At 42.1% G+C, this 18,613-nt stretch overlaps 1 protein-coding gene across 1 annotated transcript in view; it reads right to left on the bottom strand.

Moving 5' to 3' along the window:
• Window positions 1-4,151: 4,151 nt before the first annotated feature.
• The window catches only part of fam135b (family with sequence similarity 135 member B), a 423,599-nt gene continuing 409,137 nt past the window's right edge, over window positions 4,152-18,613 (bottom strand). Inside the window, exons 19-20 of the mRNA XM_033019952.1 lie at window positions 12,580-12,693; window positions 4,152-11,097 (exon numbers count right to left, since the gene is read on the bottom strand). Of these exons, the coding sequence (XP_032875843.1) occupies window positions 10,892-11,097; window positions 12,580-12,693 (320 nt within the window). The 3' untranslated portion in view covers window positions 4,152-10,891. The remainder of the gene's footprint in view (window positions 11,098-12,579; window positions 12,694-18,613) is intronic.

Below are 18,613 nucleotides of genomic sequence, written 5' to 3'. Positions count from 1 at the left end.
TAAAGTAACGTATCCTTTATTGTCATTCAGACATTTCAGTCATAACATAGAATAAAATAACAAAACTCACACTTAACACAGTTTAACATCCAGCACAGTGAGTCTACCAGGCACCTCCTCACTGTGATGGAAGGCAAAAGTCTTAAAGTCCATGTCTCTTCCCTCCTCGTCTCCCACTGCATTGAGGCGATCCAGGCTTCCGGTGTTAGGCCCCCCGCCGGGTGATGGTAAGTCCAGCGGCCGCATCCGAGCTCCGCGAACAGGCTGGTTCAAACTCCGCGGCCCGGGGCGGTCAAAGCTGATTTATCTCAGAGCCTCGAGGTCGGTCCCAGGTGGAGGCAGCCAGCTCCGCGATAGGCCTCAGCGTAGACGGAGACGGGGAATACGACAAGAAAAAGGTCACATCCCCCCCCGAAGGAGGAGACTAAAATCAGTTTCCCCCCCCCCCTCCACACATACACAACTAAAATAAACGAAATAAACTAAACAACAGGACAAAAGAAAACAAAAACAAAAGAAAAGACAGACGGACTGCAGGTGAGCCGCAGCTGCTTGGGCAGCACCGCCACTTCCGGAGGTGAAGGCAAATCATGCTCAAACTGCACAATCATGTTGTGACCAATAATTCAAATAATGCATAAAAAAGACTGATTTTATCCTGTCAACATATTCCTGATGAGATTCATGACTATAGGATTATTGAGAGTATGCAAACAGAAATTTAGTGTTTTATTTAATAGACAATAGACAATAGGTGCAGTAGGCCATTTGGCCCTTCGAGCCAGCACCGCCATTTAATGTGATCATGGCTGATCATCCCCAATCAGTACCCCGTTCCTGCCTTCTCCCCATATCCCCTGACTCCGCTATTTTTAAGAGCCCTATCTAGCTCTCTCTTGAAAGCATCCAGAGAACCTGCTTCTAAGGCAGGGAATTCCACAGACTCACAACTCTCTGTGAGAAAAAGTGTTTCTTCATCTACATTCTAAATGACTTACTCCTTATTCTTAAACTGTGGCCCCTGGTTCTGGACTCCCCCAACATCGGGAACATTTACTGTGTTAACAGAAAAAATAAGAGTCACCTAGTATGATATGTCAACAGTGAGCAGCAGGGGAGGAACCTATATTTGAAGCTGGATTAATGTGTAGCCCATTGTGCAAAGCTTCTTATGTAGAATTAAGATTAATCCCATATTTACCAAGCAGATGCAATGAGATTTTAATGTCAAATGACAAAAATAAACAATGTAAAATCATTAAAGATTAAGTGAAAAGGGCATAAAGAAAATAACTCATAATAATCCACCATCTGCCTGATAGTGGGCATGAATCCTATCCCACAAAGTTTTTTTTTCTTCTTGTTTTACATAATTATGGGCCTGTCCCACTTATGCGATTTTTCAGGCGACTGTCAAGTTGCCGGCAGTCGCCTGAAAAAACGGCAACTGGAACGGCGACTGTCAGAGTGGAACACACACAAACAAATCGCTTCCTTCACCAGCCCGTTATGCAGGCAGGGGACAGGGCAAGCGGAGGGAGCCCTGTCTAAAAAATTCACACGGTGCAAAGCGAAGATGAAACAGACACACACCGCAATGAACAGGAAGGATGGCAGTGTAAAAAAATGGCTGCTGTACAATATACAGTAAGTCATTTGAAAGAGGGGGAGAGGGGGTGAGAAGGAGTGGAGACAACTTTTAAGAAGCCAGAGGTACATGGCTGTGAAGCTCGGCGGACATTTAACATTACCGGTCGGTTATCCTTGGTTCTGAAAACTGCTGCTTACCTTTTTTTCCCCCAATGTGCCAATGAAATTCACTAGTCAGCACCGGCTACAACCTACGAGAACCTCCGAGAACCTTCGACCTCCTGGTAACCCATTAGGACCTCCTGGCGACCCACCTACGGCAAGAGAATTCTCGCTACTCGCCATGGTGGCTTCATTCTAGTCGCCGCTAACTTTTCAACAAGTTGAAAAATTCACGGCGACCATAATGAGGCTGCGACCAGTTCCCAGAATGCGGGAACTCCTCATGATCATGAAGGCGACTCCCCGGCAACCACCCGCGGACATGTGGCAACCATATGGCGACTGCATAGTCTCCTGCATTTGCCTAAGTGGGGCTGGCCCATTAGTCATCAGCTTGTATAAAAAATACATATGGTTCTCTGATTTACAGGGTTTTTTTTCCCTTTTAAGAAACACTGATATTTCAGCTTTGACCCTCTCTGGCAAAGATCAAACTGGAAATCTGTCAGAAGCTTTCATCTTACCTCATCGGCTGGCATTGCTGCATTTATCAGTATGTCACTCCCACCCACCTTTTTTTTGTAAATCAGCATCTGCAGTTCCTTGTGTCAACTAAATACAGAATTATCTTATTATATATGATCATTCTTCCCACCTTATCATCATCACCTCCTCAAAGGAAGTTCGGAGAAGGTTCAACTTTTCTGGCATAATTTAGTTATGGATGAGCATTTGCAATATTAGTTCTCTCCATGAATGAATAGATGTAATATTTTTTTTTAACTCTCAGAGCTCTATGTTGTATTTCTATAAGCCTGGCAAATTAAGAAAATCATCATAAAGGTATCTCACATCAAGTAGACAAGATTAAAGATAACTGAAGTGGTATCAATTATCTGCGTGAGAAAGTTGGAGTGCTGGAAACAGAGAACAATGATAAAAACAGGAAACAGTCAGCAGGTCAGATGGTATCCATGGAGAACAGAATTAACTTCATAGATAAATGATCTTTCATCAGAACTCATCAATTCTTTCTTCCTCATGTTTAATTAATTTGGTTTCCAGCAGTAATGCACATGGCAAAGTCTTCACTTACATTCTTGCACTGCAAGGCAACACAAGCTCCAAATAAAGTAAGTCAAGAACTTTATTCAGTTTGTACACATAACGCAAGCCACCACAAATGATGCAAAAGCAAATGTAGAAAAATAGTAGAGTCATATTGGTAATGACGACTACTCCTTCTGTACAGTTTTAGTCAAAATAAATCGAAGATTTCCATCTTGCAATGGCATCAATGTATACAATAAACCTGCTTCCATATACATGAATAGTTATAAAGGACTGAAAATTTCTTGGTACCACTCCCACTACACTGGCATTAATTCACATGAATACACTCACCCTGCCCGTAAAGACCAGGGAATTCCTCAGCTAAAATCTGAAAGCACCCCAACTTGCTTGTATCCACTATCTGTTAAACTAAACAGTTTGGTCTGTGGTGCTCGCCCCAAAGTTACAATGGACCAGTGACCACACTGGATCTCAGTAACCATTAAGATGAGTGGACATAGACTGATATGGTAGATATTCAAAATATTCATTAATTGCTAATATGGTTCTCTGTAGTCAATAGTTTTAATATTAAAAGTGGGAGCAGAGGGTGGGATTCTGTGTCCAGGAAGTTGAGTTGGTGTTGCTGGTGATAGCACTCTTGACTTTTTACAATGCCGTTAATATTTGTAAACCTTGAATCAAAAAGAGGTGTGAATTTTGGAAATCTGAATTAAAAGCAGAAACAAGAGGAAAGTTTGAATAGCACTTGAAACTGAAAACAAGTTAATTGTACATTTATTTGTGAAAATTGTCTTGCTCAGAATACTTCCAAATCATGTTCTCAGTGATCTACTCTCCATTCTGAAGTGTCCCCGGCTTGAAAATTAGCACAGTGGGTACATGGAACCATATAGCAAAGGATAGATTATTCAGCCCTGTGTCTGTGCCAAACATGATGCCAAGATAGACTAATTTCATCTTCCTGCACATGATCCATATCCTTTCTGTTCCTGCATATTCATGTGCCTACCTAAAAGCCTCTTACCATTATCACATCTGCCTCCACCATTCATGGCAGTGCATTCCACGTGCACATCTCCCATAAAGTTTATCCCTCTCACCTTAAATCTATGGCCTCTAGTCTGTGGCATTTCCACCTGGGAAAAAGATTCCGAATGTCTATCCTATCTATACCTCTCGTAATTTTATATATTTATATCGGTCTCACCTCAACCTCCAGCATTCCAGAGAAAACAATCCAAGTTTATCCAAACTCTCCTTGCATTATATACCCCTAATCCAGTACCCCAATGGATAATTGAGATAAATGGGCTCTTTTTAAAAAATAAGCCTACACAAAGAATTTTATTCCTGACCAGCAGTTTGCCCCTTTACTTTTATATAGCTTGATTAGTCTTCTTAGGTTTGAAAGGAAAAGTTTAAGCATTAATTGCCCCTAAACTGAACGTTCGATTGGCTCATTTGTGTGATAGATTACGACCCAAAGGCAAGATTAACAGCAGGCAAAGTTAAAGATAGTAGGGCGAGGAACGATGAAGATAACATTTTGCAGCTTTATAAAACTTTGGTTAAACAGCATTTGGAATATTGTAAGCAGTATCCAATTATAGGATAGATGTGGGGGTTTGGACAGGGTGCAGCAGGGATTTACCAGAATGCTGTCTGGATGAAAAGGTAATAGGTATAAGGAAAAGTGGGGCAAACTTGGGATTGTTTTCTCTGAAGGGTTGGAGGCTGACAGGACTCTTGAGATAAATTTACAAAATTATGAGAGGTATGGATGGGACAAAGTCAGAACCTTTTTCCTAATGTGGAAATGTGAAATAGTAGAGCATTATGTTAGAGGGTGGAAATTTAAAGATGTGCGGGGCAAGATTTTAGTTTTTATACACAGCATGACAGCTGTCTGGAATGCATTGCCAAGGGTGGTGGTGATGACAGGAACGGTAGGTGGCGTTCAAGAGGCTTTTAGGCACATGAAGTTGCAAGCAATTGAGTAGCATGGAGCACTTGCAGGCAGAAAAGTTTAGTTTAATTTGGCATCGTATTTGGCACAGACAACCTGGGCCAAAGGCCCTGTTCCTGTGCTGCACAGTTCTACTTTATAAAACACAAAGCTTTGAATTTCTATTGAAGCTTGAAATTTACAAATTAAAAAAAATGTGGAGCTCCATAGCTGCTGGAGCTTTGTTTTTTTGATATGGCTGATTTCATGCTTTAACCACTGGGAAAGTGTGGAGATTATACAAAATGGTGAATTTCAAGATTAGAAGACAAAATGAACAACATTGACATTAAGAAATTGGATAAGAAATATTTGACTACTATTTGTCCACTGCTAATATAGTGTGATCTGTGGGGGATAAAGAGACATAAATGAAGAGAAAAGAGACAATCTGTAATTGCTGTGTAAAATGAAATATGAGAAATGTCATGTCTAAATTAACTGGTTTATAGTGTCAAATAGAAATGTATTAAAATGTTCATTATATCTTCCATTTTATTAAAAATGAAGAGAATCTTATTAGCCATTATAATAATGAATGGTTATTGTTTTAGTTTAATTTGGAGATACAGTGTGGAAACAGGCCCTTTGGCCCACCGGGTCCGTGCCAACCACCAATCCCCGCACACTAACACTATCGTACAAACACTGGGGGCAATTTACAATTTTACTAAGACAATTAGCCTACAAACCTGTTTGTCTTTGGAGCGTGGGAGGAAACTGGAGCTCTCGGAAAAAACCCCATGTAGATCACGGGGAGAATGTACAAACTCCGCAGACAGCACCGGCAGTCAGGATCGAACCCGGGTCTCTGGTGCTGTAAGGCAACAGTTCTACCGATGCGCCACCCTACGATGTTTTGTTAATTATGACAATGTGCAAAGCAGGAAAAGCTGTAGCTCCCTTTATGTTCCACGTATGAACATACTCTCAGCCTTACAGTGTACTTATTCACCCGATATAGTGGTTCTGCTGAACAGCACAATATAGTTGTGACAAGAACACAACCAGTCTATGTAAGAAAACTTAAATTCTGAGACCTTACATGGAGGTTGATGCTCCTGTCGATGTTTCTTTGAATCTGACAGTGCCTGGAACTGATTTAGGACAATCAATGATATAGCCCATTACCCAACGATGCTTCAATGACCTTGCCATATCAAATGTGTAGTAGCTCATTGAATTCCTTCTTGCTGTTAGGCTTACCAATGTCGTTCAAATAGACCTGCAGATGGTGTCATTAACTGACATATGATTTTTACACAAAAAAAATCAATACAAATTGACAGACAGAATAGAAAGTTACATGCACTCATTACTCTTAGTGGCCAAAAATCGAAATAACCACACAAGAGCATGGCAATGGGCATCTCTAAGGTTGCCCAACCACCTACTCTTGAGATTCAATTGCATTACAATCAGAAACTCCTCAACCATCAATAACCTTCAAATCAAGGGTGGAATGTAACTGAACTGGTTGCAGAAATATGAGATTGCAGAAGAAAATCTAATGTTGGTGGCAAATGACTTGCTTCTTGACTCTCTAAATCCCGGAATCAAGGGATATGGTGAGAAAGCAGGAACGGGATACTGATTCTGGATGATCAGCCATGATCATATTGAATGGTGGTGCTGGCTCGAAGGGCCAAATGGCCTATTCCTGCACCTATTTTCTATGTTTCCCCTCATCAACAACGCAAATGTAAGATCAGTTAGAAGATCTTCCTTGTGTATGAAGGTCTGGATAATATCTGTGGAAAAAAGGCACTGATTGGTAGGCCTTTAATGTCCAGGAAATGGGTTCTTGTATTTGGGGTCTCCATATTAAAATACTGGTATCCACTCCGATAACTGCTGAATAGTGAATGAAGTTTAACATCATGCTGAATTTGCTTAAATCAATCAGGAAGAAAAGAAAGAACATTATATAAAAGAAGCTTCCTCAGACAGAATGATGGCAATGAGAAGTAGAAAATGATATCTTGGAATTGAATCTAAGAGTCCATTGCCCATGTCTTCATTAGATTGATCAGAAAGAAATGAAGAGATTTCACAAAGAATCCACGAGGAATACTTTGGTGATTTTTATTTCTCAGAACTAGTTTTGGTAGAGTGAATTGTCTGTCCATTGTACAATATGTCACTATAAATTGTGCCTGAATTCAATTTGAATAAATAATATGTGGTCTATCCAATCTGGCAGTTTAACAAACATGTGATGATAAAATTAGCCATTGTATTGGTTTTCTTTTAGGTGTTGATCAACCCTTTCCAGTAGCTTTTGGGTTTAATTTCATATTTCCAGGATTCCTCCTGGTGTATTGGCATGGTCTTCAAAATGAAGCAGAAGGAGAATTATTTATGCTGGAAGAGGAAGGGAGCTAAACAACCGGCAAAATATAGTGGCATGGGACTTGCTTTGGGAGTAGAAAAATACTTTGTGTACATTTTACGTATTTTGATTAACCTAAAGATACCCAGAGAGACGGCACATTTCAATGTCAGTTGCAAGCATTAGTCAACCACAGACTCATATTACACAAATATGATTGCCCCAAACTAACTAACATCTAGATAACATACTGTTCTAGAGTATATATTATGTCCACATCTTTTGCTACCCTGTCATTTCAGTTAAAAAAAACACATTTGAAGGTGCAATTTATAAACAGGATTTTACATTCTTACTTGTACAATTTCAAATACTGTCAGGATTAATATACCATACTATGTAAATATTCATTATTCAGGAAAGATAAATAGTGCATATAGGCAGTACACAATCATGTTATGGGTACATTTAATAGCAAATAACACTGAATCAGGATATGGCACTTCAATCATTTACAGAAGGATGTCCCAAACACAACATAATCAAACCAAAACTGAACATTCAATAATTTTTCCACCAATACTGTAGCTTCAGAATCAATCTTTGATTGCTGCCCTTCAAAGATGTTCATAGTGGTACCACAGAGGGCTGGAAATGTTACACAAGACTGGCGTACTTGTTACATTTTTTGATAGCAAGATTGTAACATTTCCAACCTATGCATGGCAACAGATGGGAGGTGAGCAATCAACTGATTTCCAGATAATTGGAAGGTGGGGAGGTGGAAGTCCTCATAAAAATATTTTAACACAACTGTCTGTAGTAATAATATTTGAATCTGAATGCGCAAGTTTTCTCAGACTCAGAAACCTGGTGACTGAAGGGAAGAGATGTGGTCACCAATTTGCTATAGGAGATATTATAGATTTAGCAGGTTAATGTAAGAAAGTGAATTTGCAGCATTTATAGCAAATCTTGATACACAACCCTTTTCTACGCACCCAGCAACCAGATGAAATAACTTCCCCTTTGATGATCCATGTCTTTCACGGAGTGCTCCGTGATTTTCTCAACTCCTTCCCCAAGCTTTCTGCTCTCACTGTGATCCACTCGTTCAAGTTCAGTTTCTCCAAAATAACAAAGTCAGTTTTTTAATTAATTCTATCAAAATGTTTAGTCATTTAGAAATGATAAATATTTTTCTTCACCAATGTCTTATAAGTTATAACACTAATTTATTTTTCAGTAGCTAGATCTTGACTTTGCATTGTAGTTAAACTGGACATTTGCAGCCATGAGACTGCTTATAACTTTCTGTCTTTATTAACATTTGAAAACAACAACAAAAATATAGTAGTCCAGATATTGCAGGGAATTAACTACATTTACATGCACAAGCCTACTGACATTCCCAGGAATAACTCTGAGCAACCTGCAGATTCCCACACAAATGAAGAACTACCAGATGTCAATCTGCTATTGGAGACATAAGAAACTGCAGATGCATGTATCTTGAGTAAAATACGAACTGCTGGGGAATCTCAGCAGGTCAGGAAGCATCCATCCGTGGTGGAAAATGGACTGATGAATCTGAAGAAGGGTCTTGAGCTGAAACAATGCCTGTCCATTTCCCTCCAAAGATCCTGCCTGACCAGCTGAGTTCCTCCAGCAGTTTCCTTTACATCAGTATGCTACTCTTTCCCCCCCCAAAAGGACAGCTTGTTTTAATTGTCAGGTCTTCCTTGTTCTTCCCTTTTGGTGTTCAACATGACAGAGCAAATTTAATGTACTGAAGAAACTGAATGAGTAGGATAGAAATAATGCAGGAAGTGTTTCCCTGCTCAGTTTAAGGGTTTAGGTTTATTATTGTCACGTATATCGAGGTATATTGTTTTGTTTTGCTTGCCATCCAAACAGATCAGATATAGCATACATAAATACAATCGTCAAACTTAAGCACAATAGATAGAGCAAAGGGGAAGATACAGAGTGCAGAATATAGTTCTCAGCATAGTACGCATTTGAAAGTAATGTAAAGGTTGAATTAGCAGTACCTCATTTCAAACCATGCTCACAAAAGCCAGAAGATTTTTTAGATAAATGTTTCGGCTAATTTGAAGGGACCAATAAATCATGAGGCCACCTGCAAGGTCACTATGATGAGATTTTGCCTTCCTTGAGACATCCGAGACTAGCTTGCCGTCTGATTGGACAAGTAACTCACGCCATTATGCCGCAAAGGGGGATAGCTAGATATGACACATAGTTACCTGTTGTTCTTAGAGATACAATTATTATATAAACGCATGCTTTGACGGTTAGAGTAGATCTTCACCTTCGGGGAGAGAGAGAGAGAGATCCTGGCCCCATGGTGCAGGCAGTGTCATGACTCTCGAGTTCTCAAGGCCAGTCATCACACACAGGAGCCTCAGATGTGCAGAGGGGGTGTGAGACTTGTTGCTTTATTAATTTTTTCCTGTATTTGTTTTTTTTATGCCGAAAACAACAAGAAATTGCAGAGAGTTGAAACACAAACTAGTCTATCATGCAAACCAGCTTCCTCACCCATCAACCGCCCCCCTCCCGTCCCACACCACCAGCAACAACCCCATCTATACTTCACACTACCTCGGGAAAACAGCCAATGTCAAGAACCAAATGTACCCTGGTCATTCTCTCTTTTTCCATTTCCCAAATAGCAGAAGATACAAAAACTTGAACGCACATACCACCAGATTCAAGGACAGCTTCTTCCCTGCTGTTATCAGACTCTTAAGTGGACCTCCCAGGGATGAATTACTGATCTTCTAATCTACCTCTTTGCAGTCCTTGCACTTTTTAAAATCTCCACTTTCACGGTAGCCTTAACATTATATTCTGTAGTTTGCTTTTTTTTTCTATTGCACTATTGATATGTTTATGTATTGTATGATATGCCTGGATAGCAATGGTATGATTTTCAGTGTATCTCAGTACGTGTGACAATAATAAACCAATACCAATAATGACCACATTGAGGTGAGATTCCGCATTGCTAGTTATCTGAACATGTTGAGATCATGAACACATTTTGCTCCAATCTCAAATCACACAGTGCTGCAAAGATTGGATATCAGTGTGTGCAAACTCGGTGACACACAAATCCCATGATAAGCATGTCGTAGTGCGATTATATTTCACACATCATTCTAACTGTCTCTCGACACTGCATGAAGTTGCTCTTGCTAAAATGTGCCACTGTGATAGAGAAGGCTTTTGCAGAGAAACTTGGGCTAAAACTGATACAGGCACATTGCAGGCTGTATACACTCCACATTGGAATAACTCAAAATTAAGTGTAGAGAATCCAAGAAACTATTGTGGTGCTGATTTCAGTTCAAGGGGGAGCAAATAACAAATGTTCATTTCCACAGGGCAACAGACATTTAATGCTTCAACAGTAGATAAGAACATAAATTAAAATTGCCCATTCAAGTTGTATTTCATAGAAAGCCTAGTGATAACTTCTGTGAATTTAAGGCAGGAAAGCAGTTTTTAGATAAACTTAATTTGAGACGTATATTTCTTTTGGTAATATTTACAACATAATCATTTTGATTGTATGGGTTAGTGTACGGATGTATGGAGAAACGAATCAATACCGACCCGACCCATGCTCTCCCACAAGAAAGCCTCTGGAAATGTTTTCACGTGAACCATCGGGTGCCAAGAGTGAACTGGAGATGCTATTTGAAGTAGTTTAGCCCAGCCACCAGAAGGAATTTTTCCAGGAACAGTTCAGAGTCGAGGACGGCAATGTGGGCTGCCCGGCCAATTAATGCATTGGCAGTGTTTGGCAATGCGTGGAAAATATCGTAGCGGATCAAGGTACAGTCATCAGCCTCTGTCACCGGCCGAAGGAGGTTGTTAATCATCTCGGTGTAAACGCAACCTGAGTTATCATAAAAAATAATTAAAAGCAATTCCATTAATCTAATATGCCCCAAAGGGTAACATCCTGTAACCATTATATCATCTTAATGTACGTAATTTACATGCTCTTGTGCTGCAAGGTAGCAGGTTGTAAGAACAAATCAATTAATGGATGAGAAATTACCAAGGCAGTTCACCTTTTACCTTCCTGGTAACTGCATAGATATGGAGGAGTTAACTAATTTAGTAATCACTTTATCTATAGCAGATCCAGGTATGATATAAAAAAATTCTTGCAACCTCAGGTCCAAACTTTTCTATTTGTTCTGAACATGCTCCACTAGCCACATCACACTCTAACAATGTAGTTAATGGAAGAAAACTGTCTAATTTATATTTGAATGCATTAATTGTATTTGATTCCACTGTCTACATATTAATTTTGAATTTAGAATAAAGACACAAAATTCTGCAGTAACTCAGCAGGACAGGCGGCATCTCTGGAGAACATGGATAGGTGATGTTTTGGGTTGGGACCCTTAATCTTAATTTTTTGATTTTGAATATCCACATGGTCTTCCAATTGGTTCTACTGTTCAGGATAATGTGGAATAACTAGTCACTTCATAATACAAGATTAAATGCAGCAGCAACAAAAAATAATAATTTCTCGACCTTACTTTCTGTGAGAATAGGAGGGCATTCCAGGTTACTGCTTGGAATCAATCCAATGACCCGAGAGAAGAAAAAAAGTTGATTTTGGAAGACTTCCCCTCTCTGAATCATCAAGCCTTTATCTCCATGGAATATTTATCTGAGCTTCACCATGTATTCAGAGTTCAAGACTAATACGTACTTTTCTTTCATTTATATGAAAACCCGTATGAAATACTATTTTTTTTTTCTTGGCTACGCATACCATTTCTAATGAGAACTTATTGTGGGTGGTTTTTGCACCATCTCCATCTGTCTCTATCCACAGGCAATGTTATTCATATGTTTGACTTTCTAGGAAACCATAGTGAAAGGCAAAACTTACAATATAAGAAATAGGTAATGTTAAACTGAATAAGAGGACAAGCCAAATCTGCTATATTGGTTACGTGATACTAAATATTGTTTAAAGGGCTATTTATTTACAGATTGTGAGGGGGCAATAATAATGAGTTCTGTTGCTACAATGGTTTACAATGAGAGATAGTGCAATGATATTTGCTGCCTTAGTGAAATGGAAGAAACATTAGTTGGACTATAGTAGCTGGATTGGCACCAATTGCAATGCATGGGAATCCAAAGCCATAATCATGATGGCCTTTCAGAGCCCTGTGGCAATCTTCCCTCTCTCAATGTTCCTTTGATAAACTTTAAAAAACTGTCAAGGTTTTAAGCACTAATCATTCCAAACATGTTGATGCATCCATTTTTAAACTAGCAGTAAAAAACCTTTGAGGTTTAAGGAAAGAAAACACAAGGAACAAAAAATGATATAGACAACACTTACCAATCTGTCTATCTTTCAGTGCGGTCTTACACATTTCAATCCGGGCAGAATGAAAAGGAACATATCGGTCTTGTGGTGATGCCACCAACATAACATTCTTGAAGTACTGCAGCCCTATGTCAAAGTAATGAGATGCAATCAGAAAGGAGATTTAGTTATTGAAAGTGTGCATTTCTTTGCTGAGTCTCGCTGAACCATCTGCTGAGTAGAAAGGTAGAAGATTAAATCCCCACCCCAAATTACACATAAGTAGAGAGAGTCATGCAGTCATACAGCATAGAAACAGGCCCTTCGACCCAACTCATCCATGCTGACCAAGATGCCCCAAGATGACCAAGCTAGTCCCATAAGACCGCGGTTGGCACTTATCCATCTAAATCTGTCCTATGTGTAGGAAGGAACTGCAGATGCGGGTTAAAAACTGAAGATAGAAACAAAATGCTGGAGTAACTCAGCGGGACAGACAGCATCTCTCGGGAGAAGGAAGTCTGAAGAAGGGCCTAGACCAAAAACGTCATCCATTACTTCTCTCCAGAGATGCTGCTTGTCCCGCTGAGTTACTCCAGCATTTTGTGTAAATCTTTCCTAATCCTGTACCCGTCCAAGTATCTTCTCTGTCAGCCACACAACCAACTTTTGTACCATTTACCTATTCTAACAACATTCCATATGATCATGGCTGATCATGTAAAATCAGTACCCCATTCCAACTTTTTCCTCATATTCCTTGATTCCTTTAGCCCTAAGAAACTAAATCTAACTATTTCTTGAAAACATCCAGTGAACTGGCCTCCACTGCCTTCTGTGGCAGAGAATTCCGCAGGTTCACAACTCTCTGGGTAAATAAGTTTTTCCTCATCTCAGTCCTAAATGGCCTACCCCTTATTCTTAAACTGTGACCCCTGGTTCTGGACTCCCCCAACATCGGGAAAATATTTGCTGCATACAGCCTGTCCAATCCTTTAAGAATTTTATATGTTTCTATATGATCCCCTCTCATCCTTCTGAATTCCAGTGAATACAAGCCCATTTGGAATTAATCTCGTGAACCTACGCTCACTCCCTCAATAGCATTAATGTCCTTCCTCAAATTAGTAGTCCAAAATTGCACACAATATTTCAGGTGTGGTTTCACCAGGGCCCTGTACAACTGCAGTAGGACATCCTTGCTCCTAAACTCAAATCCACCTGCAATGAAGGTCAACATGCCATTAGCTTTCTTCACTGCCTGCTGTACCTGCATTCTTACTTCAGTGACTGATGTACAAGCACACCCAGGTATTGTTGCATCTCTCCTTTTCCTAATCTGACACCATTCACATAATAATCTGCCTTCCTGTTCTTGCCACCAAGGTGGACAACCTCACATTTATCCACATTATACTGCATCTGCCATGCATTTGCCCACTCACCCAATTTATGAAAGTCACCCTGCAGCCACATAGCATCCTCATCACAGTTCACACTGCCACCCAGCTTTGTGTCATCCGCAAACCTGGATAATTCACATTTAATTCCCTCGTCTAAATCGTTAATATATATTGTAAATAACTGGGGTCCCAGCACTGAGCCTTGCGGCACCCCACTTGTCACTGCCTGCCATTCTGAAAAGGACCTGTTAATTCCTACTCTTTGCTTCCTGCCTGCCAACGTTCTCTATCCATGTCAATACCCTACCAAAAATACCATGTGCTCTTATTTTGCACACTGGTCTCTTGTGTGGGACCTTGTCAAAGGCTTTTTGAAAGTCCAGATACACCACATCCACTGGCTCTCCCTTATCCATTCTATTTGTTACATCCTCAAAAAATCCAGAAGATTAGTCAAGTATGATTTCCCCTTCATAAATCCATGTTGACTTTGACCGATCCTGTCACTGCTTTCCAAATGTGCTGCTGTAACATCTTTAACAATCGACTCAAGCATCTTCCCCACTACCGACGTAAGGCTACTGGTCTATAATTCCCCATTTTCCCTTTCCCTCCTTTCTTAAAAAGTGAGGTTACATTGGCTACCCTCCAGTCCTCAGGAACTGACCCAGAGTAGAGAGAACATTGGAAGATGATCACCAATTCATCCACAATTTCTAGGGCCACCTCCTTGAGTATTTTGGGATGCAGACCATCGGGCCCTGGGGATTTATCTGCCTTCAGTCCCAACAGTTACCTAACACCATTTCCTGACTAATGTGGATTCCCTTCAGTTCCTCCCACCCACTAGATTCTCGGTCCCCTCGTATTTCTGGGAAATTGTTTGTGCCTTCCTTAGTGAAGACAAAACCAAAGTACTCAATTAACTGTTCTGCCATTTCTTTGTTTCCCATTATAAATTAATCCGACTCTGATTGTAAGAGACCTACATTTATCTTCACTAATCCTTTCCTTTTTACATATCCAAAGAAGTTTTTAGTCAGTTTTTATATTTCTCGCAAGCTTTCTTTCATGCTCTTTATCCCCCCTCTTAATTAATCCCTTTGTCCTCTTCTGTTGAATTCTAAATTTCTCTCAGTTTGCTGCTTCCTCTGGCCAATATATATGTATTTTCCTTGGATTTAACACTATCCTTGATTTCCCTCGTCAGCCTCCTTTCCCGTTTTATTTTTTCGCCAGACAGGGATGAACATTTTTTGGAGTTCATCCATGCGGTCTTTAAATCTTTGCCATTGCATCTCCACCATCAACTGTTTAAGTGTAATTTGCCAATCTATCCTAGCCAATTCCTGTCACATACCTTCAAAGTATTTAAGGCAAAAATTTAGCCCTGGTCCCTCTAAACCTTTCCTATCTATGTAGCCCTCCGTGTCTTTTGAATGCTGTTACAGTAACTGTCTCAACTACTTCCTCTGGTAGCTCATTCCTTACACAACATAGTGTAAAACTTTCCCCATGGGTTCCAATCAAATCTTACCCCTCTCACCTTAAACCTTTGTCCCCTAAGTTCTTGATTCCCCTACTCTGGGTAAAAGACTGTGCATTTACCCTATCTATTCCCCTTATGATCTTATACAGCTCTATAAGATCATGTCTCATCCTCCTGCACTCTTAATAATAAAGTCTTAGCTTGCTCAACTAGTTGTTTTGGAGATATTACAGAGAAAAATGACAGCGTTGGAGAAATGTAAATATTTTCATATGCCATAGTTTATTGTTTGATTGATTTATGATTTACTTTGATCGTGATACATTTAAGAGAATCCCTGAGGTTCACACACGACCAGCGGGAAATTACTTGTGGATGTTGAATTGTGGATGCTTCAACGTTTGGCCAAGAAGATGGATAGGACACGTTTAGAGGGGTATGGGCGAGGCAGGCAGGTGGGACCAGTGCAGATGGTGTATGTTGGTCGACATGGATAAATTGGGCCGAAGGGCTTGTTTCCATACCATATGACTCTCTGACTCAAGTTGTCAGGCACTCCAACAAAACCAAGACTCTGTTCATCCATGCCAAGCACACTATTGCAGAAGCCAATAAGAGCTGTTCCCATACTCATTACAGAATTTCAGTTGATTTCACTTGCCACATAGTTTACTAGCTGTAATGGGTTTTGTCATGCAGAATACATTACTTCTTGGTGGCAACAGTTAATGCAACAATTTATTGACATGAAACTGTCAATGCAACATTTACTACAGAATGATATCTTGCAAGAACATCTGTTTCAGTTTTTATCCGACAGATGCTTTTAGTTTATTAGAACCTATATATTATTTGTATACGTATGCATTATATACCCGGCAGTCAGTTACATCTCTGATTTCAATAAAAAAATACTGAAGATCTTTCAAACTAACAAGAGCGGACATCAGGACTAGAATCGGGGTCAAGCAGTTCAAATGCAGCAATGTTGCCCCGTGTGTCATCTTTGTCTGGGAACCTTTTACCCAGCACTTTAGCATGACAGAGTACTGCGATGCAGGTACTCCAATGCACACCCAAAATAGGTTTCAGTGAGATAGATGAGACCCCCAGCCCCAGGTTCACCAGCTCTCAAAGCAATCATGGTTAATACATACTAGACTAAGTGGGACCCGTTTGGGATTGCAACCCATTCACCAACGCAATATTCCACCTGTTCCCCCAATGCAACCCGTTCCCCCAAAGCAATATTCCACCACTCACCCATAGCCGCTAACTGCTGGTGTAGGGGCGGCGTGGGGGGGGGGGGTTGTGGGGAGGGCGATGTGGGGAGGGGGGGGGTGTGGGGAATGCGGGTGGGGGGGGGGTGCGGGTAGGTTGGGTGTGGGGGTAGGGGGTGTGTGTGGGGGAGTGTGGGTGGTGTGTGGGGAGGGGGGTGGGTGTGGGGAGGGTGGGATCTGTGGGGGAGGGGGGATGTGTCGGGGAAGGGGGGTGTGGGGGAGAGGGGCATGGGGGAGGGGGTCTTGGGGGAGGGTGGTTGTGGGGGAGGGGGGCTGTGGGGCTGGTGTGGGGGAGGGGTGTGGGGGAGGGGTGTGGGGGTGGTGTGTGGGGGAGGATGAGGGAGGGGTGTGTGGGCGAGGGGGAAGAGGGGGTGTATGGGGCATGTGGCGGTGGTGGCTGGGAGGGGGGATTGTGGTCAATGCAGACGCAGCTCGCACACTGCTCACCCCGCACTCTGCTCACCCGCCCTCTCCCTATCCCGCTTTTGACCTCACTCAACGGCTCCCGGTCTGGCTCCGGCTTCACCCACGGCTCCCGGTTCCACTCAGTGGCTCTCGGTTCCACTCAACGGCTCCCGGCTTGTCATGCTGGTCACCGCAGCAGCAGCCCGCATGCTGCTCTTTCCGCACGCTGCTCTCTCCGCACGCTGCTCTCTCTGCACGCTGCGCTCTCCACACGCTCCTCACCCTGGTTAGTGTGCGTCACATGCACACTAACCACCTCCCACACACTCACACACTAACCACCGCCCCAACACATATGCACACACTAACCACCACCTTTGATATTATATTAATATTATTCATTCGCTCGTTTTACCTCATCCCTCGCCCTATCCACTCACGCATAGCCGCCAACTTGCAGGCGCGGCTAGACAGGAAGAGGAAGGCAGAGGGAGGACAGGGGCAGAGGGAGGTCAAGGGCAGAGGGAGGGCAGAGGCAGAGGGAGGGCAGGGGCAGAGGGGGGGCAGAGGGCAGAGGGAGGGCAGGGGCAGAGGGAGGGCAGGGGCAGAGGGGGGGCAGAGGGCAGAGGCAGGGGCAGAGGGAGGGCAGGGGCAGAGTGGGGGCAGAGGGCAGAGACAGGGGCAGAGGGAGGGCAGGGGCATAGGGCAGAGGCTGGGGCAGAGGCAGAGGGGGCGGGAGGCAGAGAGGGAGCGGGGCAGAAAGGGAGCGAGGGAGCGGGTGGCAGAGAGGGAGCAGGGTGCAGAGAAGGAAGGGGGTAGAGTTTGAGGGGTGATGGTGGGCGCAGCATCACAGGGGAGGGCTGTTTCCCAAATGCAATACTCTCTCACTCCGGCTATCAGCTCGCGGCTCCAGGCTCCGTTTCTGCCCAGGTCCAGTCGCCGGGCTCGGTCAAGGCGTCGACCCGGGGCGAGCACACGCACCGGGGGGGGGCTAACATCACTCGCAGCACGAGCAAGAACATCAGGCACGCAGACCTATTGTGACATCATTAGCGAAAGACAGACGGTTATTTTTCAACGATTTATGAGCATTTTGGACTCCAGGGGGGAAATCTCTACTGGAATATGTAAAAATGTTATCGTTAGTGCGTCGTTTTTTTCGAGAAGATGTGATTACACACAAACACACACACACACACACACAAATAAATAAATACACATACAAGATCAGGCTTTTAATAGGTATATGATAGATTTGTGATTACCTTTTGGGCGGCACAGTGGCGAGGCTGTAGAGCTGCTACCTCACAACGCCAGAGACCTGGATTCTATCCTGATCATTTCCATGCTATATCTCTAAACTAAACTGAACTTAAAACTCAATTAGATACTGCCTAGATTATCTAATTCTTACCTCAATTATTCACACTGTTCTCATTACAGATTTATCATTCCTGTATGTATGCTGTTTCCTCTGAGCTTCATGCAAC

Source organism: Amblyraja radiata, chromosome 4 (assembly GCF_010909765.2).
Source record: "Amblyraja radiata isolate CabotCenter1 chromosome 4, sAmbRad1.1.pri, whole genome shotgun sequence".
Taxonomy (NCBI): Eukaryota; Metazoa; Chordata; class Chondrichthyes; order Rajiformes; family Rajidae; genus Amblyraja; species Amblyraja radiata.
This window is presented reverse-complemented; position numbering and strand designations above follow the sequence as displayed.